The sequence below is a fragment of the Acartia tonsa genome, chromosome 14 (genome assembly GCF_053477335.1).
Source record: "Acartia tonsa isolate MP-2025a chromosome 14, ASM5347733v1, whole genome shotgun sequence".
Taxonomy (NCBI): Eukaryota; Metazoa; Arthropoda; class Copepoda; order Calanoida; family Acartiidae; genus Acartia; species Acartia tonsa.
This window is the reverse complement of record NC_137273.1, coordinates 7,377,078-7,399,006: the sequence shown is the minus strand read 5'-3', so window position 1 is coordinate 7,399,006 and position 21,929 is coordinate 7,377,078. Positions and strand designations below refer to the sequence as shown.

The 21,929-nt window shown below is 36.3% G+C and overlaps 1 protein-coding gene across 1 annotated transcript in view; it reads right to left on the bottom strand.

Moving 5' to 3' along the window:
- Window positions 1–20,876, bottom strand: part of LOC145306400 (patched domain-containing protein 3-like) — a 36,148-nt gene extending 15,272 nt beyond the window's left edge. The window contains exons 1-13 of the mRNA XM_080148492.1: window positions 20,603–20,876; window positions 20,189–20,283; window positions 15,869–15,957; window positions 14,304–14,377; window positions 13,729–13,848; window positions 9,377–9,476; window positions 8,966–9,085; window positions 8,345–8,424; window positions 7,693–7,751; window positions 7,066–7,213; window positions 6,332–6,433; window positions 4,873–4,970; window positions 4,113–4,270 (exon numbers count right to left, since the gene is read on the bottom strand). Of these exons, the coding sequence (XP_080004618.1) occupies window positions 4,113–4,270; window positions 4,873–4,970; window positions 6,332–6,433; window positions 7,066–7,213; window positions 7,693–7,751; window positions 8,345–8,424; window positions 8,966–9,085; window positions 9,377–9,476; window positions 13,729–13,848; window positions 14,304–14,377; window positions 15,869–15,957; window positions 20,189–20,283; window positions 20,603–20,670 (1,311 nt within the window). The 5' untranslated portion in view covers window positions 20,671–20,876. The remainder of the gene's footprint in view (window positions 1–4,112; window positions 4,271–4,872; window positions 4,971–6,331; window positions 6,434–7,065; window positions 7,214–7,692; window positions 7,752–8,344; window positions 8,425–8,965; window positions 9,086–9,376; window positions 9,477–13,728; window positions 13,849–14,303; window positions 14,378–15,868; window positions 15,958–20,188; window positions 20,284–20,602) is intronic.
- Window positions 20,877–21,929: the final 1,053 nt, after the last annotated feature.

Sequence of the window (21,929 nt, the reverse complement as noted above, 5' to 3'; positions counted from 1 at the left end):
ACTCTGGGATGAACAGGCGGTAGTATCCAAAGAACCCCAGAAGCGCCAGCAAATCCTTGGGGGTGCTGGGGGCCGGCCAGTCCAGGATACGGTCAATATAATCCTCCTGCATGGCTATCCCCTCACGGCTGAGGGTGTGGCCCAGATAATCCACCTTGGCTCGGAACAGCTTGGTCTTAGCTGGCTTGAGGCGGATTCCTCCCCTGCGGTGGGCTTCCAAGACCTCCCGGAGCCTAGCCAGATGGGCCCAGGTATCCTGGTGGAAGGTCAGGACGTCGTCAAGGTATGACTGGAGGTTGGCTGTGCCTAGTGGATTTAGGACCCCGGCAATAAATCTGGAATAGACAGACGGTGCCGTAGCCAGGCCAAAGGGCATCCTTTTCCATTGATACAAGCCCCTGGGGGTGGTGAAGGCGGTGCAGGGCCGGCTGTCCTCGGACACACGGATGGTGTAGTACGCGGCCACCGCGTCTAGGGCACTGTAGACGCGGTGTCCTCCAGCTCGTTCTACCAACTGCTGGATCCTGGGCAGAGGGTAGCTATCCAGTTCCAGGCACTTGTTGAGGGCTCTGTAGTCGACGGCCCAGCGGGTGCTCCCGTCCTTCTTCTTGATGGGCACCAGAGGGCTGCTCCAGGCGGAGTCTGACGGCTCTATGACTCCCTCTTGTAGCCAGGTGTCCAGTTGTTTCTCCAGCTCAGCCTCCTGCCGCGGGTTCAGATCCCTAAATCTCTGGCGGATCGGCTGGGTCCCAGGCTTGAGGCGCAGCTGCAGCTCGACTACATCCGTGCAGCCGGGGGTAGAGTTGGAGAAGACGTCCCTGTATTCTGATAGCAGGGTCCAAACCTCCTTTTTGAGCAAGGGGTCCTTGCGCAGGAACTCGTTGTCTTCCATCTCAAGGGCCTCCCACAACTCCTGCATATCTGGGGGCTCAACAGGCTCTTGGAACGAGTGGAGACGCGGGGGAGGCTTGTCAGAAACCTCTAAAATGTCAGGCTTGACTAGCTCCCCAGCCACTGGGAGGCCAGCGTCCAGCAGGAGGGGCGTCTCCCCTTCATTTACCACCAGTACTCGAAACACACTGGCGGAGCCAGGCCTGTGGGCATACAGGCCTTCTGGGATGACAAGATCCTCCCCAAACCTCTGTTCTGGGGCAGCTAGCTGGATGGCATCCTTGGTGCGGTGTCCTACTAATTCAACAGGGACAGCCATGACACCGCGGCCAGGCAAGACCACCCGCTTGGACGTGCGGAGTTGGGGTGGCTGGCCGTCGGTTGGAGTGACAGCGCTTAGCCTATACGTGGCTGGTGCGGGGTCAGCTTCGGCTCCGGGAGCCACCGGCCGCGACTTGACGGGCTCGGCCTCGGGAGGGGCTGACGTGTCGGAGCCAGGTGTGGCTCCGAGGGCGTCCGGCCACGATTTGACGGGCTCGGTGCTAGGAGAGGCCAGGGCGCTGGGACCAGCCTGGGCTCCGTGGGCGTCCGGCTGCGACTTGACGGGCTCGGCGCTAGGAGAGGCTGAGGTAGCGGAGCCATGCGTGGCTCCGGAGGCGGCCGGCCACGACTTGACGGGCACGGCGCCGGGAGAGGCTGATTCCTGGGAGTTGAGTGTGGCTCCGGGTGCATCAGACCGCGACTTGACGGGCCTGGACTCGGACTTGGCTGGCTGACTGGCGGGGGGTCCCAGGTAGAGGGGGCCAGGTGGACACGGCTGGCCGTTGATAAAGGTGTCGGCGGAGAAGATTGGTTCTGGAGGGCTGGCAATCTCAGGGAACGTGGTTGGCAGGTTCTCCAGCGGCACCTTGGGCACTGGGGGCAACCCCATGGCTAGCAGGTTGGTCCCCCTATGGGCGTTGAGCGCAGTGTCCACCCAGTGCGTGCCTTTCTCGACCACACGCGGCTGCTCTGGCAGTGGGCCTGGCAGAGGCCCCTCGTAACTCAGCTCTCTCTCGGCTGTCTCCCGGTCAATGGGGACGCCACGGAGTGGGATAAACTCCCCACGCACCCACAAGCAAGGTGGTTGCATGTCGAAACAGAGCCTAGTTCCAAACTCCTTGAGAAAATACCCTCCTAGGTTCAGAGGGTGGGAGAGATTCCGAACCACAGTCACGTGATACAGATGGAGTATAAGGGTGTGTGAAACTGCCATATATAATTCTTTCAATTTTCCTATTACCTGGAGGGGCTGGCCTTCCTCGTTAGCAGTCAGGATTTGGGTGTTGTCCGGAATCAACATGCGTTGCACGCCCATTGCGTGCATGAGGTGTTCAGAAATTACAGCAGACCCTGGTACACGGTTGCCAGAATCGATCATGGCATCAACCTGTACATGCTGGGCAGGGTCAGGAGTAGGAAACCTCACCCTGATATGGCAGGGGAAGTGGAGGTCCTGCCCTTGAGACAAGGGGGCCTCCCGTTCGGCTGGGGTTGGCAGAAACTTCGGTGGTGGCCGAACCGCAGCTATGGTGGTATCGCATACCATGGTGGCTTAGACTGTAGCTTCGAATCACTAGAGCTTATTAATTATCACTGGGTCAACAATTTTATATTTCTTTTTATCACTTGGTTGACATTTGTACACACTTATGTGTTGTTATCACTAGGAGCTCTAGGTGTGATTCTGGAAGCACTGGTAGCAGGGAATGTCCGTCCTGCAAGGTTCAGAGGGGTGACGGCGGTAGGGAATGTCCCGTCCTACAGCGCCGCTGGTTCGAATCCCGAAAATGGCGGCAGGGAATGGCCCGTCCTACAGCGCCTCGGGTTCGAATCCTGGAAGGCAGCGGCAGGGAATGTCCCGTCCTGCCGTGCCTGTGGCTCAAAATCTGCTATCCGTCGCAGTGGTAGGGCTTACTTGTGTGCTGAAGCTTCGCAGCCACACATTGCCTTCTCAAGGAGACCAGCACCCAGCTTTCTGTCTCGTAGGTTTGGCCTGGGTGTCCTGGGGCTTGTCCCAGCTACACTTGCCAATTTAGACTCAGTTCTGTAGCCGTCTGAGCTAAATTATCCGATTACCGTGGCTGCGCACCTAGCGCTACTCCTACACGGTACGGAAAAAGCGTCTTAACTGGCGCTTTTAGCAGGCTAAATCTGCTTGCCGTAGGCCAGAGGCCCACATATTGCGTTCAAAATGATGGAAATTTGACCTAAAAAGGCCGTCTCACGGGTCAGTTGGCTTCTCAGTTGGCGGCTGATTGTCCCCTTACTTGCCAAAGGGTCCAATCAGAGGTAGAATAGGCTAATTTCTGTAAGGCTTGATTGAAACACGCTGACACCAAGTTATGGTAAGCCGAACGTTTCAGCTCACAGGGTTGCGAGTTCGAGTTCAACGAGCCTTAGCCTTGAATTATTCTACCAAAACAAACTAGCAGGATTTAGTCATACAGAAATTATATATTTAACTGAATAATATTTACAATGAATGTTTACTATATATATACAACAGATTATAACAATGGTTAGGTTTGAAGGGGGTGTGGGACGCTAGGGCTTAGCTCCCGGCGGTAGACAGGCTGTGGGGGCAGCTGTGGTAAAAGGGGAGGCAGCGCCTCCCGGCTGTATAATCGCGTGAGGGGCGCGTGATAGCTGCGTGTTTGAGTCCCTCCCCACATTTAGGCAGGCCAGTTTGACCGCTGGATAGCGGGGTCAACATCGGTCATGAGATAAATGGTGATATAATAAGATTAGTGCAGAGGGTTTGTTATGATAAGTCACAGCGTAGCAACTCTGTAAACTGCCTGTCCGTCTGGTTGTCGTATTACCACACATACTCTTCCACATCCCTTTAATGTGTCATATTTGCAATTTGATAAGATGGGGTGTTTAATAATGAGAAAGTAGCGAAGGGGTAGTTTTTGCATTCCTATAATTTACTGTTTTTCCTTAAAATTATCATGAAATTTTAAAAAAATGACTTATTTACTTTTTATCATAAAGGTTTAAAATGCGCCTTTTACAACTGGATTTCAAGAATTGTCTGAAGATATGAAAATAATGATTTCTAAAATCATTTTTTTGGCATGAGCCGCCCATCTTGACAAACAAAAAAAAAGGGCTTTTGTAAAGGTTTTTCCTTGGACAAGTGTTCAATGTTCAAAGAAATAAAGTTATTAGCTTACCCTAATACAAAGGAAGCCGTGTTTATTCTTATTCTCCGCAAAACCGGCGACCGCCAAACAGCCGCCAAAGAATGTAAGCTGCCAGAGGTAGATGAAGGCCACAGCAGTTCCAGTATAGATACAGAATATTCTCACACATGGGAAAGGGGTTATCACACCTAGACACAAGATTGGTTTTAATAAAAACTGATGCCTTTTTTAAAACTAGCGTCTAAAAAGTAAAGAAAATTTTTAAGGGTGGGTGGTGGTACCCTTCCTCAAAATAGCTAAAAAACCTTCACAGAAACTATGAGAAGCAACACTGTAAAGGAGAACCGTATCGGTTTGGTAGTTAGAGATATCCTTCGCTACAGACAAAAACACATTACTACTTTATGTTATAGGATAAAAAAATTGCTGTCCTTTCATAAAAAATGTTTTTCTACCAAAACCAAAAAAAGAATCTATATAAAGCTTTTCTGATTAATCTAAGAGACAAATATACACATCAGACCTTTTAAAAATATGAATTATTTAATAGTTATTTATTGTATTGTATTGTAACCAGCTTTCCACGGATAATAAAATAAAAAAAAATAAGATTAATTTCAATTTAGTTAATCTAGAGGGGCCAAAGTCCCGACCAACTAAATTGGTATTAATTTTATGATTTTTATTTTATTGTTCATAGAAAATTATCTACAATACATGATTTTTCAAAGAACAGGCTCTACTCCAGCGGATATGAACCAGTTTCGAAGCCATACTTGAGTGTATTTACCTGCCATAAAGCTGAGAAAGTCTGTCAGGGATGTGACAGTGATAGATACGGCCGCGTCAGAAAATGTATGCCCTAGCCTCTCAGGGACATCATGATATCTAGAAAGATAGAAAATATTGATAAAATTTAAAATGTATGTCCTAGCCTCGTGGGGTTATCAAGATATCTAGAAAGATAGAAAATATTAATAAGATTTAATTGAATGTCCTAGCCTATCGGGGACATCAAGATATCTAGAAAGATAGAAATATTAATAAGATTTAATTGAATGTCCTAGCCTCTCGGGTTCATCAAGATATCTAGAAAGATAGAAAATATTAATAAGATTTAATTGAATGTCCTAGCCTATCGGGGACATCAAGATATCTAGAAAGATAGAAATATTAATAAAATTTAAATGTATGTCCTAGTGTGGTAGGCGGCATCATACGGACAAGCCTTTTCTAGAGTATACTACGCTCTGGGACGCCCGACAAATGCAGGTGTTAAAGCTCCACCCATCAACTTTAGATACGCTATCAAAAGACGGTCATTTTGATAAGCGGTCACACCCAACCCATTGTTATGGAATACAATGGCCACCTGGGCATGGGGAGGGGATTACCCCCTCCCCCTTTCCGCAGCCGGACCTTCCCTTTTCTCTGCCATCACCTGCCTACCCCAAGGAGGCAGCCTTCCCTCCTACCTCTGCGCCTGTGGACACAGCCCCAGCTCAAAGGAACCCCTCACCAGCTATCCCTCATAATCTGTTAATATACTTCTATTTGCTATATAAACCTGTATATCTATTGTAGTGCTTCAGTTCAAAATATATCTTTTAAGCAGTAACTACTTTTAGTTATTTATTGATAGAATCTTTAAGGCTAGGGGCTCGTTTGAATCGAACTCGCTCAGTAGGGTTGAACTGCTTCACCCCTACCACACTAGCCTCTCGGGGACATCAAGATATCTAGAAAGATGGAAAATATTAATAAAATTTAATTGTATTTCCTAGCCTCTCGGGGACATCAAGATATCTAGAAAGATAGAAAATGTTATTCCTATTTAAAATGTATATTAATAAAATCTAAAATGTATATCCTAGCCTCTCGGGGACATCATGATATCTAGAAAGATAGAAAATATTATTTCTATGTAAAATTTATGTCCTTGCCTCTTGGAGGTATCAAGATATCTAAAAAGATAGAAAATATTATTAAAATTGAAAATGTATGACCTAGCCTCTCGGGGATATCAAGATATCTAGAAAGATAGAAAATATTATTGAATTTTTTAATATTTTTAAAATGTATGTCCTAGTCTTATCAAGATATCAAAAATATAGAAAGTATTAATTGAAAAATAAAAGATTTATATTTCCCATAAATTTGGCATTTCCAAAATGTTAAGTAATATTATAAGAATACCTATTTTGTAGGGGAGGTTAACACCCCCCTAGCATGCACGCCCAGAACCTTACCTATCAGCACGTCTCCAAGCAGACAACATGACAAAGGTGTCATCAATTCCAATACCAAATAGAAGGAAAGGTGCAGCCAAACACAAAGCTATGAAATCAACCCTGAAAAAAATAATTATTACAAATTAATTAATGAATGTTGAAGAAAGTGTATGTACGGAAATTGAAATTATTATAACATTTTCTTACTCGTTGGCTTAACAACTTTGGGGACTTTAGAGAATCTTGATTGGTTACTTTATTAAATTGAGTGTTCAAACGTTTCTACTACTAATTATAATCTAAAGAAGGGGTAATTTTGTGTATCATAATACGTTATGTACATCAATTTATCGGCCATTGTCTTATCCCTTTAGATCCCTGGGTTATTAGGGGGGGGAGTATATTAATCTTAATAGGTAATGTAAAATGTTCATTTATAGTCAACTACAATAATTACGACCGTACGGACGGATGGACGGTCAAACGCTTCTACTACTAATTTTAATTTAAAGAAGGAATAATTTTGTGTATCATAATAGAGGATGTACATAAATTTATCCGCCTTTGTCTTATCCCTTTAGATCCCTGGGTTATTGGGCCTCGAACGGGGATGAGGTGGGGGAGTATATTAAATCTTAATAGGTAGTTTTAAATGTTCATTTTTAGTCAACTACAATAATTACGACCGTACGGACGGATGGACGGGCAAACACTGTTTATAAAGTAGCGGAGCTACTATATAAATTACTTACTTTGTGTAACAGATGAGTCCAAACCCAGAAATGGTGGCTAGGGCCGCAGAAAATAGGCCCAAAAACCCAATCAAAGGTTTAGACTTTACAGAATCACTCATACTAGAGGCGAATATGCAGAATAAAATCATAATCAGAATGTTGACAACTAAAAAAGTTCACATTAAAAAATCGGACGTACAATCACTTCCGAACATCACAACTTCTATTTTTTTGCGAATATAGGGCAATATAAAAATTAATAATATGCAGAAGTAACTGAACACTTTTAAAATTTAAAGATTGCGTTTTAATGCAGAGAGAAAGAGGAGACAATACGCTGCTTTTTACACTAGTCCCCAAAGTTACATGATAAAAATATTTTCTTATTGGTTGGCTTAACAACTTTAGGGACTTTGGTGAATTTTTATTGGTTGTTTCATAATGAGTGTCCACTACTTTCAACCACTAATCTTAATCTACACAGGTTTTTTTGTGTATCATAATAGGGGATGTACAATTGTACAATAATTTATCGGCGATTGTTTTATCTTTTTCGATTCCTGGGCTGATTGCCCAATGGCTGTTTATTCAAAAAGATGAATTTAAATGCCATTTTATTATTTTAAATGTGAAATTTTCCTAAATTTGGGGTGATGTAGTTCTTAGAATTTTCCATCTCCCAGGCGGGCGTTGATGATACAAATCTAAATTCAATAGAAATTAGGTAAATAATTTTGCCCGACAGACAGACGGACAAAAATGTATAGGGCAGACTATAAACAATAGGAATCTTGACTAAAAATTGTAGCTGTCTATCTTAAATAGCAGTTGAGAAAATCACATTTTACCAACAATAAGGTTTTTGTCTTTTTAATCCTGACTGACAGACAAACGGACAAAATAATGTACGGAGTAGATACGCATATATAATAGGAATCTTCACTAAAAATTTCAGCTGCCTATCTTCAATAGAAGCCGAGAAACACATTTCCCGCGTAGCGTTACGGATTAGCCAAAAAGAATATGCCTTTTTGAAAAGACCTGGCAAACATCAAGAATTAAAATTTGACAGAGCTGTCTTTTTGATGCCAAATATACAAAAATTGAGTTGGAAATCTGGTTAAGGTGTCTATAGAAAGGTCTTTACATCAAAAACTTAAATCATATGGTGTCTATCTCCATTTCAAGTACTTAAATTGGTTTAAATAGTAACTGATTATTTTTTTAACACCCTTAAGCTTCAATGAACAAAAAAAACATATTTAAAACTTTTTTTAATGAAATGAATTTAATATACCTGTTCAGACTGAGCCAAGGTTTGGCAATTGACAGTCTTTCTATTGTGGCTAAAAACTCTCTCTCCCAAGCATCACCAACCTAATAAGATTATATAGAGTTATAGAGTAGCTGTGCTATTTAAATTAGAAATATGTTATGAAATATATTAAGCAGCTTATAGTGCCTAATAAAAAATGACGTCCTACAATAAAATTACCGATGAAAGGCCCGTATATATTTAATCATTGTTCAATTACAATGTATACAGGCCTATCATTGGTCATTTGTATTGTATAACGTCATTTTTTGTTAGGCACTATAAGCTGCTTCGATGTAATTTTTACCAGTTTGTTATAAAATAACACTTAACTTTGATTTCAAGATTTATGATTCGCCGCTAAAATTTACCAATCACGTGTCTTTATTGTAAAAGACAAACCAATAATAATCAGGTATTTTGCAAGGAGAAATGTGAATGGTTCATTTTAGCGGCAAATTTAAAAATCGAAAGATTTTTCACCTGTCTGTTCAGTTGTCTGACGGGTGTTAATAGAAGAAACAACCATAGGACAACTGATTTTTTCATTCCACAGCATTTGACAGAAAGTTCTAACTATACTTAAAGAAATGATTTACTCACCAAAATTTGCCAATGTTCAGTGAGGTCAAGGAAGTAGGTCATGCTGACCGCTTCAGCCGACCTGACCTGCCCAATCTCGTCCGTTACTATACCACCGAGGTAGGCCGGCAACACATAGGACTGAAAAATAATAATTATTAATTTTTTTCATCGTACTACCGTCACCGTATTGACTGTTTTTTGGATTATTTCCTGTTGTGAATGGCTCTAAACCCAGGGAGGGGGGGAACTGTTTAATACTGTTAATACTCTAGTCCCAAAAATTTTATATTAACCCTTTCTTATTTGTTGGCCTAACAACTTTAGGGACTTTCATGTGTTATATTGCTATTTTCATAGGACTAAAAAATCAAATACCCTTAAAATTTAAATGAAGTTTTCTGATTGGAAAAGTAAAAAAATGGCGGTAACCTGGAAAGTTACAGGGTCGAATGTGATTGGTGTGCTGAGGTTGAGAGAACCGGTTTCTACGGCGGGCATCAGCTGGGCTAATCCAAGGATCTCATTGGTTCTAAACAATAATACAGTTGGTGTGATTCAGGGATAAGGGATGGGAAACGTAGGAAAATATTATTTCAGGCCTATTTCAAGCCTAGGCCTAATAAACCAGTTTTGGGATGACGCAGTGGTTCGTCCTAAACGCTAATAAACAAGGATGACAACATCCATAAAAGCGAAGCTCTGAAATGGAAGGACAAACGGACATTAAGACTTGTATAATGTCAGAACTGAATAATCAGAATGCGAATGTATAAGAGTCAAAGCAAAATTGTAAGTAAATTTGTTGAAAAACTGCTTGATACAGGATAATGATTATGGACATACTTACATTTTTAGGACTTGATTATAGAGTTGCTTCGCTTTTATTATTGTACTTTGTTGTCCTAGGAATCAGTATACCAAAAATCAGACCAATCAGATAATTAGGTCACATACAAATTTGTTGTTAAAATGTAAAAAAATCAACATGTTTAAAATGGACGTACGGACATTTTGGTAATGATTATAGAGTTGCTACGCTTTCTAAATCGTACCTAACTATTACAGGAATCACCATGCAAAATTTTAAATCGATAGGACAATTATAACTTGCCTAAATTAACGAAAAAAGCTATTTAAAAAAGTTTAAAAATCAACATGTTTAAAATGGACGTACGGACATTTTGGTAATGATTATAGAGTTGCTACGCTTTCTAAATCGTACCTAACTATTACAGGAATCACCATGCAAAATTTGAAATCGATAGGACAATTCTAACATGTCTAAATTAACGAAAAAAGCTATCCGTTACGGACGTACGGACGGACCGACCCTAATTATAGAAAAGCTTCGCTTTTAAAAAGCTGTGTGTGTGTGTAGATAAAGTATAGAATCAAATTCAGGTAGCTAGTTTAAAGTAAAAAACATAACTTTTTATAAACCTATATATTAATGGCTTTTGTTAAAATGAAGTTTTTTCTCTCCCAAAATTTTTTCTCTTTTACTTTGGTAATTTGAACTGTCAGAAAGCTATCGTTGGGTTTCCCTCAGACAGATTTTAGTTTGTATTATTTGCATTTTTATTAATGAGTAAAAATTTTATTTGAAAATTTCATTGCTAATTAAAATTCAAAATAAATAAATAAATATGCACTTGGGTAACATTCTATCAAGTTCTTTGGATACTATAATGTAATGATATATCTGTACTGTGTTGTATTGTACAAAAATTAGGTGTTGTATCAATTCCGTACTAAATTTTTAAAATTCAAAATACAACATCTAATTTATAAACTACCAAATGAAAATTCGTAGCTACCTTCTTTCCAAAAAAATAATCTCGTTATTTTTGTTTTTTCTATATGGCCCTTTTTTAATGTTTAACTCTAAGCAGATTTAATAATTAAACTAATGTGATCTAACACCATTTATATTTATTTTTTCGTAGCAGACGAAATCATTATTTTTTCTAGAATTGTCTGCTTCTAAAATTTCCGCCATCTGTGATTTGGGCTTGTTTTGTATCAACCAATCACCAATTGGCGCCGCCAAATGGTGATTGGTTGATACAAAACAAGCCCAAATCACAGAACACTATTGGTTTAGAGCGGTAGCCAATATGAGCCGTCCGCCAGTAAGGTCATTAAATTAGGCAAATGGTAAAAGTTGCATGATCCCTTTCAAAACCAGGCCGAGACCTAATTTATGGCCAGGTTTCCTATCCCTTATCCCTGGTGTGATTGGTCATCTAATTTAAGGTTCCTATTTGTCCTTTTTATTAAAGAAAATAAATTGTCTTAGATTATCATTATGGAGCCATTTTGACTTTTAAGTACATTATTATTAATTTCTTTATATTTCATTTAGTTAAATATTCTAAAGATCTTATTGTTTTTTTTATCTAATTTGGAATTGATAGACTTTGATTTATTTACATTTTAATAATACAAATAATATAAAATTGCTAAGAAACATTAAAAAGTTCAAGACAATCAGTAAAATTGACATATTTCCCATGACAAAGCATTAATACATGTGAAAAACATTATATTTCCAGAGTATAGCTACTCTATAATTTTGGTATGTCAGTATGTCGATATGTTTATCCGATTTGTATTTAAAGATCTTCTCTGGTTATGTCTCTAAATTTTCTGTATTTTTGCTGTATAAGAATTTACTGTTCTTTTCAATTAAAAAGTTTCTTAGAAGTTTGTTATTGCTTTGCAAGTTTGAAGTTTGCAATTCATGGACAAATTATTCCTTGTTTTTTGACAGAAACTGTAATTTTAACATGTATGTGTTTTATATGTTATTAAAACAAGGACAATTGAATACATAATTAACGTCATATTCAACTTATAAAAACTAAATTTTGCCGGTTCAATGACAACCCCCTCCCCTCCTATTAATTCTTTAAAGTGTCCCTAAAGCAGGGATTTAAAGGGAAAACAATGGACGATAAATTGATGTAAAATGATGATTACCCCAATTCTGCAAATTAATGCTTGAAACGTTTGAACACTTAACTTTATGTTACAAACAATCAAAATTTACTAAAGTCTTCAAAGTTTTAAAGCCAACTAATAGAAAAACGTTGATATAAACCTTTGGGGACTAGTATAATAAGCAGTCCATTATCCCCTCTCTCTTTGCCCTGCAGGTTTTAGGCTAATTTAGAGTGGGCACTCGTTTTATATTGAATGTTTAAAATCCATAAGTATGCCAGAATTAAGAGCAATAAAAAATAAACAAAATTGTAGGTAGTAATTTTAACTGTTAACATTATAATTGTAACATGCACTTTTTACTATAATGTACAGTTTATACGCTAGAAATTTTGTTTTAAAAAAAGGGCAGCAATTGCAATTTCACAGCAACCAAAAGTGGACAACAAATAAAATAAATTTAGATACTTATTTTTTGTTAGATTAGGCGGTCCCACTAGAATAAGACCCTGCAGGGTTTGAGCCCTCTGCAGGGCTAGAATGCGCAACATTTCATATAGACACTCAAATATCCAACTGCTTTGGCAAACCGAAAAAAGTCTTTAAAGTTTTTTGTAAAGTTTTGTAAATTAGACCCTGCAGGGTTTAAGCCCTTTGCAGGGCTAGAATGCGCAACATTTCATATAGACACTCATAGGTCCAACTGCTTTTGCAAACCGAAAAAAATCATTAAAGTTCTTTTTAAAAAAATGTTATTTTTTGTAAAGTTTTGTTGTAGTTACCGTTAAATTCTAAAAACATTTTTTATGGTATAAGGATAAAATTGCAATAATTGTTTAATTGGGGTTTATTTTATCTAGATTTATCTATCTATTCATCTAATTGAATTAGGATAATATAACAAATGAAATATAGACAATGAAAGTATGAAATAAATAATTTGTATGTTTGTTCGTCACATAAGATCTCAATAATGTTCATTCCTTTTGCCTTTTAATGCTAAGGGCGCGGTCACAAATTCTATAAAAATTTCGTGTAGTTATTATTTCAATACTTGTAGTTATTAGAATAGCGTTATGAAGTTAGATGAAGTGTCTCAAAACTATTTATAGGTTGACATAAGAAATATTAATTTTATGTAGTGTATGTTGGTATTATGTCAGCCACTCTACCTTTTTGTAATGATATAAAAGGCGACAAAAGAATGTACATTGTATAATAGAATTTGTCACTAATCTATTTATTTGTACTCTAATAAAGTTATACTCGCAGCTGGCTAACAAAAACCCCAATCAATCCACTTTACCCCATCCACTCCTCCTCTAATGGATGAACGAACTAACCTATAAATGAGGTTCATAAAATCAACCTAAATTGGCGACAAATTTTCCCTTGACAATATATCCAAGTATATTCTGTATCCATTTTGATATAATTTTTGTGTAGCAAAGCTATTCTATAATCTTTCTTGCCTGTTTGTCTGTAATTATAAACTGGGCTGAATGTGCGCAGTGACGTAATGCCTACTTCTTCTTTTTTTGCTTTTTGCTTTTCCTCTTTATTTTCTCTGTGGTGGGACATAGTGTCTAGAAAAACCAGAAATGTGACGTCATACAAATGAGGGATTATCCATCTCTTTTTTAATGGGTTTTCTTTCCCACTTCTCCTCTCATCTCTCTCATTTTTATGACGTCACATGGCTGATTTTTTAGAAACTTTGACCCACTATTTTTCTCTAAATAGCTTTTAACTTAAAACAGCTTCGCTAATAAAGGACGTAATTGTTACTTTTCAAAATGTATATTTATAAAGACGCGTCGCTACTATAAAATACTTACATACAATATCCGTTCCACTTGGCACAAATATCTCCAAATCTGTAAGCAGTGCCCTCGTGCTCTACAGAGATATTATAAACAGCCTCTTCAACATCAATTAGATCGTTCCAAAAGTCGGTCCTGAAAAAATTGTGCTTTTAAAACATATTTTTTTTTCTTTTTGGAGGCAGGTTTTATCCCCTCTTGAAAGAGAAATTGATCCTTAAATATAATGTTAAACAAAATTACCCTTTGTGTAGATAAAACTTGTTTGTTGAAAATTTTAAACAGTGCTATTATTTGAAAAAACAAATGAAAATTTGATTAAAGTACCCAAAGATTTGGAGTCAACGAATATAACATGGTCATAAAACATTAAATTAGATTTTAAATATTTAATTTTAACCCCTCCCCCCCCCAAAAAAAAAAAAAGCTTAGACATCCTAGCCTATATGATATAAAAATTTCCCCTACCCAAAAAGCCTCAATATCTAATATTAAGTTTAATTACAACTTATAAACTTCAATAATAGATATCATATTGTGGCTGCGTAACTGATGGACAAAATTGTTTTTGTTTAAATCCAAAACTTTACCTAAGAATAGAACCAACAGGGTTGAGGGTGGCAATAACTCGTCCAAATTTACCCATGCGGGACATTCGCGTTGCCTAAAATAAAATTTATAGATAAAAGCAGACAAAGATTCCTAAAAAGCAGACAAAGATTTCTAAAAAGCAGACAAAGATTCCTAAAAAGCAGACAAAGATTCCTAAAAAGCAGACAAAGATTTCTAAAAAGCAGACAAAGATTCATAAAAAGCAGACAAAGATTCATAAAAAGCAAACTAAGATTCCTAAAAAGCAGACAAAGATTCATAAAAAGCAGACAAAGATTCATAAAAAGCAGACAAAGATTCATAAAAAGCAGACAAAGATTCATAAAAAGCAGACAAAGATTCATAAAAAACAGACAAAGATTCATAAAAAGCAGACAAAGATTCATAAAAAGCAAACTAAGATTCATAAAAAGCAGACAAAGATTCATAAAAAGCAGACAAAAATTCATAAAAAGCAAACTAAGATTCATAAAAAGCAGACAAAGATTCCTAAAAAGCAGACAAAGATTCCTAAAAGCAGACAAAGATTTCTAAAAAGCAGACAAAGATTCCTAAAAAGCAGACAAAGATTCCTAAAAAGCAGACAAAGGTTTCTAAAAAGCAGACAAAGATTCATAAAAAGCAGACAAAGATTCATAAAAAGCAAACTAAGATTCCTAAAAAGCAGACAAAGATTCCTAAAAAGCAGACAAAGATTCCTAAAAAGCAGACAAAGATTCCTAAAAAGCAGACAAAGGTTTCTAATAAGCAGACAAAGATTCATAAAAAGCAGACAAAGATTCATAAAAAGCAGACAAAGATTCATAAAAAGCAAACTAAGATTCATAAAAAGCAGACAAAGATTCATAAAAAGCAGACAAAGATTCATAAAAAGCAAACTAAGATTCATAAAAAGCAGACAAAGATTCATAAAAAGCAGACAAAGATTCCTAAAAAGCAGACTAAGATTTATAAAAAGCAGACAAAGATTCCTAAAAAGAAACAGAATATATTTAGAAGTTTGAAAAAAAATTAGTTAAAAATTATCGCAAAATTACATTCATAAGAACATAATCCTATTCAGACGTGATTATAAATCTATGCCTATGTAATTATACTAAGAATCACCATCCCAAAAATAAGGATGTTCAGATCATTTCATTTTGTACAGACTTATTATTTGTGATTATAGATTTGCTATGCTATCCAAAATGTACCTTATTGTTTAAAGAATCGTCATGCAAAGTATGAAATTAATTTAATCTAAAATGTACCTTATTGTTTAAAGAATCGTCATGAAAAGTATGAAATTAATTTAATCATATATAAACTAAAGATCAAGCATATCGGATTACTGAAAACGAAATTGAAGAAATGCTTCGTTTTTTAATTATAAATTTGTATTTGTTTATAAATCATTGAATGCCCACATAGCTAATCTTTATTTCAAAATTAGTCATGTAAAAAACGTTATAATATAAATTTTTACTTGGCCGTACGGACGGATGAATATGAAATGTTAAGACCTAACTATAGAGTAGCTGCGCTACAAAAGTTTGTTTACCTGGAAATTTGAGTAATCAATTGGAAAATATTTCTCCTGGATTGTTCTTTCCTCTTTGGCTTGACCCGTGGCCGGTGATAGAAGGTACTCTAAACAAATTTACATTACTAGCGGATACGCCCTTAGAGGCCCCTAGGGTCGGGACAGGGGGGGGGGGGTGGTGGAGATGGAAGTAGACACACTTTCATTTTTCTTTTAAATAGAAAAAGTTTCAGCAACCTTGTACGAAGGGAAGATAGTAAGTCATGGTAATTTTTTTTTAAGAGCGATTTCTCCTAGGAAGGTTGTGGTACACTCCCTTTAAAAAGCCATAAACCCTCACAGGACCTATAAAAAACTACATTGTTAAGGAGAATCATATCGGTTTAGCAATTAGTGAGATCATTTGGTACAAAAAAAGAACCTGTTACTTTTATTAGTTTCGCAGAATGTTTGCCTGTCTGTGTGTTAGTAATCAAAGTACGCTTAATTGCTTGACAGAAATAACTCTCCCTCCATTTTTTACATTTTTAAGTTAGGAGAATGTAACTTCATAAATGTAAGATTATTTCCACTCCCACCGCTTAATATTTCAAAAGGTAAAAAGCACAAAAAGTATTATTTTGTGTATTCTTATTTTTTTCTTGTGTATCATGTTATGGCTTTTAGTTTTTTTCTCACAATCTTTTTGGGGTGAAAGGTACAAAAATATATTAACTGGATAAAAATATATTATTTTTATATTCTTATATAAAAGTAACAGGATGTCTACATGTCTGTGTATAGAGAAGGATCTCACTGAACTGATAAGGATCTCCAGTGTATATAATCTTTCGGGTATAGCCCCTTTTGTGACCTCAATTCAATCGTATTTTCACATTAGCTTTTGAGAGGTTATTTCAGATTATGTCAGGTAAGGTTAGGTTAGGTGATTGCCCCGCAGGGTTTGGCAATTAGCCTCGTAGAGTAACAGGAGAAAAGCTACTGTTAAAAAACGACGAAAGGCCCCTTAAGAGGCGTTGCCACGAAAGGGACTATACCCAAGCTTTCTATATGTCCAGCAGAGGTTTATGACATAAAAATCCTACCTTCAAATGCCCCTAGAGGCAACAAGGAGCGTAGCCATAATTAATTTAAAAAGCCAAGTGTCCCTTTTACAATAATAAAAAACTGAAATGCAAGTGTGACAAAAATGATGAAATTGCAGAAATAATCAGGGATTTTAAGGGATAAGACAATTGACGATAAATTGCTGTATATCCACAATAATGATAAACAAAATTACCCCTTCCGTAGATTTTCAGTTTGGAAACTGCTTTTTTTTAAACCAATCAATAAAGCTATTATAAAAGTACCCAAAATTTTAAAAATGAGAAAAAGTTTATTTAAAACTTGGGGTACCAGTATAATTTACAGTCCAATGTCTTCTCCCTCCCTGCTATTAAATCTTGCTTAAACGAACATCTTTTTAATGGGTTAAAATTAACATTGTATAAAGGGATATGAAACTGACACAAATAAAAGACAACGATCCGATTGAGGTGGATTCTTTAAAAAAATTGCCCCACTAATCGCTTAGTGGGGCAAAATTGTTTTCGTGAAAAATCCACCAAAATCACAATAAAAATCTATAAAAATAAAACAAAATCATATGTTAATAACCCTTCTATGATTTTGTTTAATTTTTGTAGATTTTTAAAGTGATTTTAGTGGATTTTTCACAAAAACAATTTTGCCCTACTATGTGATTAGTGGTGCAAATTTTTTTAAGAATCCACCTCAGATTGCTTTTTCAAAGTGCCTATAGAGCACTGAAATAACCCCCCAACCCCTTATTATTGAAAGAAAAATTATAAGGGAGTGAAATTTTTGGGAATAGTCTCTTTCGTGGCAACGCCACTTAAGGGGCGATTCAATGTATTTTTAAAATGGTTTTTTATAGGTTATTTAAGGTTAGGTTAGGTTATAAAGGGCTAGAAATAGGAGAAAAGCTACTGTAAAAAATACAAAGAATCGCCCCTTAAGGTGCGTTGCCACGAAAGGGACTATACCCAATTTTTTTTTTATATTTATACCTGCGGTGCATTTATTAGTAAACTAATGAAAATCCCCCCACCCCCTCACTTATGATTTAATTCAAAATTAGGGGATGGGGGTGTGCCCGACCGCCGATAACAGATTAAAAACTAAGTTTCTTCAACAGCTAAAAAAGGCAGAAATTCTCATTTTTACTTCTAGAACTAATATTTATTAATTGTCTGAACCCTTTATCCTACTGAGTGGTAAAAAAGTCATTGTATGTTACAACAAAATGTTATTACACGCTTTAATTAGAATCTCTCTGTCTTTATACAGTGAGATGACACAAAATATAAATAATATGGGGCAGAAAAACATTTTGAGCTCTCAGCTGATTTTTTTTGAACTAGAGGGAATTGAGGTCGGGGGGCGGGGAGAGGGTTTCAATTATGTTTTAAATTTGTTTTTGACTGCATTCATTTTTTCTAGGGATTTCTCTTTGGAGTGTGGTTATACCCTCCAAAGAGAAACCTTCCGCTGACCTATTAGAAGCTTCACTTTAAAGGAGAATGAAAACGGTTCAGTGGTTAGCGAGATCCTTTGGTACAAAAATACCAACAGACATTATGTTGCTTTTGCCTATTTTAAATACTTGTGGACAAATGCGCGAAGCATATGAAAATTAAATTAATTTAAAGAAGTTTTAATAAGAAATGTTAGCATAAAGGACTATTGTTTTGTTTTTTTAAAGCTCAGCAATCGAAAAATTTGCAAAGAAGTTGTATCAACTTTTTTTTTTATAGCTAGCCGGTTCTTTTAGTAAGTAGTAGATGTAAAATTTTTCATAGAATTCAAATATGCAATCGGTTTTTTTGTAGACCTCTTATTTTTTAAGTAATTTAAGTTTTTTAAAAAAAAAATTAAGTCGGTTTTAAAGTACTAAAACGCAACAAAATAAAAGAAGAAAATGGTCAGTAAGAACAAAAATAGTAAGATCTTTAATTTGACACCTTACTTTTAAAATTCTGTTAAGTAATTATTGAAAAAATCTATTTTTTTAACCTCGGTATAATAAAAACTTTAGACCTAAATATTTTCTCAAACAGACATAAAAAACATGGGTTCATATATACCATTAGAATCAGAAAAATATTACGAATCCATTGTAAGCAAAATTGAAAAAAATTAAAAAATTAAAAAATTACAGAAATGGCCAATTATTTTTTTTGTTCAGACAACACTATTGTCTTGCCTTTTTTACCCCCTCTTTACCCCCTCTTTACCCCCTTCCCATTTTTATACTCAATTGAAGAATTAAGACGTTGCCTGTACAACATAATATGATATTTTCATATAATTCCTTTTATTGTAGTTTATATACTATATTGTAAACTTTTTTTTTCAATTTTGCTTACAATGGATTCGTAATATTTTTCTGATTCTAATGGTATATATGAACCCATATTTTTTTATTTGTGAAATAATAAAATTAAGTTCAAAGTTTTTATTCTCGTGGGTTTAAAAAAATCGATTTTTTCAATAATTACCTGACAGAATTGAAAAAGTAAGGTGTCAAATTAAAGATCTTACTATTTTTGTTCATAATGACCATTTTCTTTCTTTTTTTTGTTGCATTTTAGTACCTTAAAATCGACTTAATTTTTTTTTTTTTAAACTTAAATTACTTAAAAAATAAGAGGTCTACAAAAAAACCGATTGCATATCTGAATTCTATGAAAAATTTTACATCTACTACTTACTAAATTAACCGGCTAGCTATAAAAAAAATAGTTGATACACCTTCTTTCAGTACATGCATATCATACAAAAAAAATTGGGTGGGTGGCGGGGGGAAGGGTTGGTTCATTTATATGAAAATTTAGCCTATCAAAGAGTTATATTTCTTTAAAGCAGACCCAATTTGATCCAGTGGTTAACAAGATTTTATACTTTAGAAGGCAGACACTGTATTAATTTGTACTTAAAGATAGGTAAGGTGTTAGTACTATTTGCCAATAACGGATGCATTCTTCAAAATAAATGAAAAATAAGAGGAAGGTGGATATCTTTTCCAACAACTAAGTGGGGCACTTAACCTGCTTGCCTATACCTGCGATGACATAACCCGTATGGCTAACTAGTACCTAATAAAACCTAACCTGATCAAAAATAATAATAAAAAACTACAATTCATTCCCCATTTGTTTTCCATTCATAGAAAATATAATGAGGGCTTTATTAGTGCTCATCAAGGTACATTGTGTGAAAGCGCCAAAAAGTGTCTTTTTTTTATAAACTTTACTATTTCAAATCAAACTATACCTGGATCATAGTTGTATTCCATTTGCTGGAATCCTGTGGCAAACAGGAGAGTCAGCAGTAGCGGCACAATTATAAAATATCCGGGATTGTGTCCTGGTAATCATATAATATTAAGTAATAGACTTTAATTAACCTAACCTAATAATTCTAAAAACCTGATTTTTTCAGTTGTTATTCAATTATTGGCCTGTAAAATCATCATATAATCCAATTTAACAGCGGATTTTATCGAATATTTTGGAAGCCGAATTAAACCATCTTTTTTATATTTTTGGGCGGGGTGTATAACCCCCCGAGCCAATAATTTGGGACACCCCAACCCCCTTGCAGGACATATTTTAAGTGGTTGTAGCCCCCATACCAATGTAAAACTTTTTTTTCAAATTATATATTGTTACTTAATATTATATTCCTATGAAAACTCCTAAATGGAAAAACCATTTTTTCAACAGATCATCAACTTTTCTTAGGGGAAACTTCATTTTAACTTTGTTTTTTTTGGGTTGATTTTAATCACAGATTTTAGAGGGCTAATAAAATAACCCTTCCTTTTTGTCTTGTCCGTAAAGGGGAAAAGCAAGGGATGGGAATCGCTTGATTAATAACTAGGAAGTGTTGATTTTTTTGTTTAAACCATCTGGCGCATTTTTTTTCTTTCACTTTGCTATTGTCCACATTTTGGTTGTCTGAAAAAAAAATACAAAATGTCACTTTCAAAATGTACTATTAATATAGAGAACTGAGCTGGATCTTTAAATCATTTCAATGGTGCGCCAAATCGGGGTGCGCCGAATTTCAGCCAATCACAGCGCGGCATTTCGTAAAATGCTGTGCTCTCATTGGTGGAAAGTTGGCTAACCCCGATTTGGCGCACCATTGAAATGATTTAAAGATCCAGCTCTGGAGAAAAAACATCTTAAACATGAATGTAGAGAGAGAGAGGGGACAATGAGCTGTTTATTACACTAGTCCCCAAAGTCTTATAATAACGTTTTCATATTCGTTGGCTTAACAACCTTGGGGAACTTTATCTAATTTTTATTGGTTTGTTCATTTAGTTAAGTGTCCAAACATTTCAACCAGTAATTTGTGATCTAGAGAAGGGATAATTTTGTTTATCATCATTGGGGATGTTCATCAATTTATCATCCATTGTCTTATCCTTTAGGATACCTGGTATAATGCAAGACATAGAATATTTGAATGTAAAACCAGTTAGAACATTAATCAAGATTGGCTGACCGTCCGCTGGTCCATTGCAGACAAACAGACTTACAGACAAGCTACGCTTCCACTCAATTAGGGAAAACGAAGCATAAAATTAAACAGGTTGCATGATGTAGTCGAAATTTACATTTTAATTTCTTTATATTTGTATTTCTGTTGTCTTACATCTAACTGTTTTAGATTATACTTTGTATGTTTTATATAAGCGCGTGCGCAGAATTTTGCCACGAGGAGGGGAGGCGGGGAGCGAAAAAAAATCAAATGTGGAGTAATAGTTATTTATCATAACCAGCTTTTCGCGGATATAAAAATGTACAGTTGAGAAGGCATGGTTTTAATCTTATAATTGTACATTTTTATATTCGTAGAAAACTGATATAATACCATGCTATACTTAATTTTTCATTATGGCTTAGAACTGGTTTTAATCCACCAGATTTTAATCGGTTTCGAAGCGATACTGTAAAACAAAATATTTTACTGTTAATTATGCTGTTTAAATAGCCTTATTTGA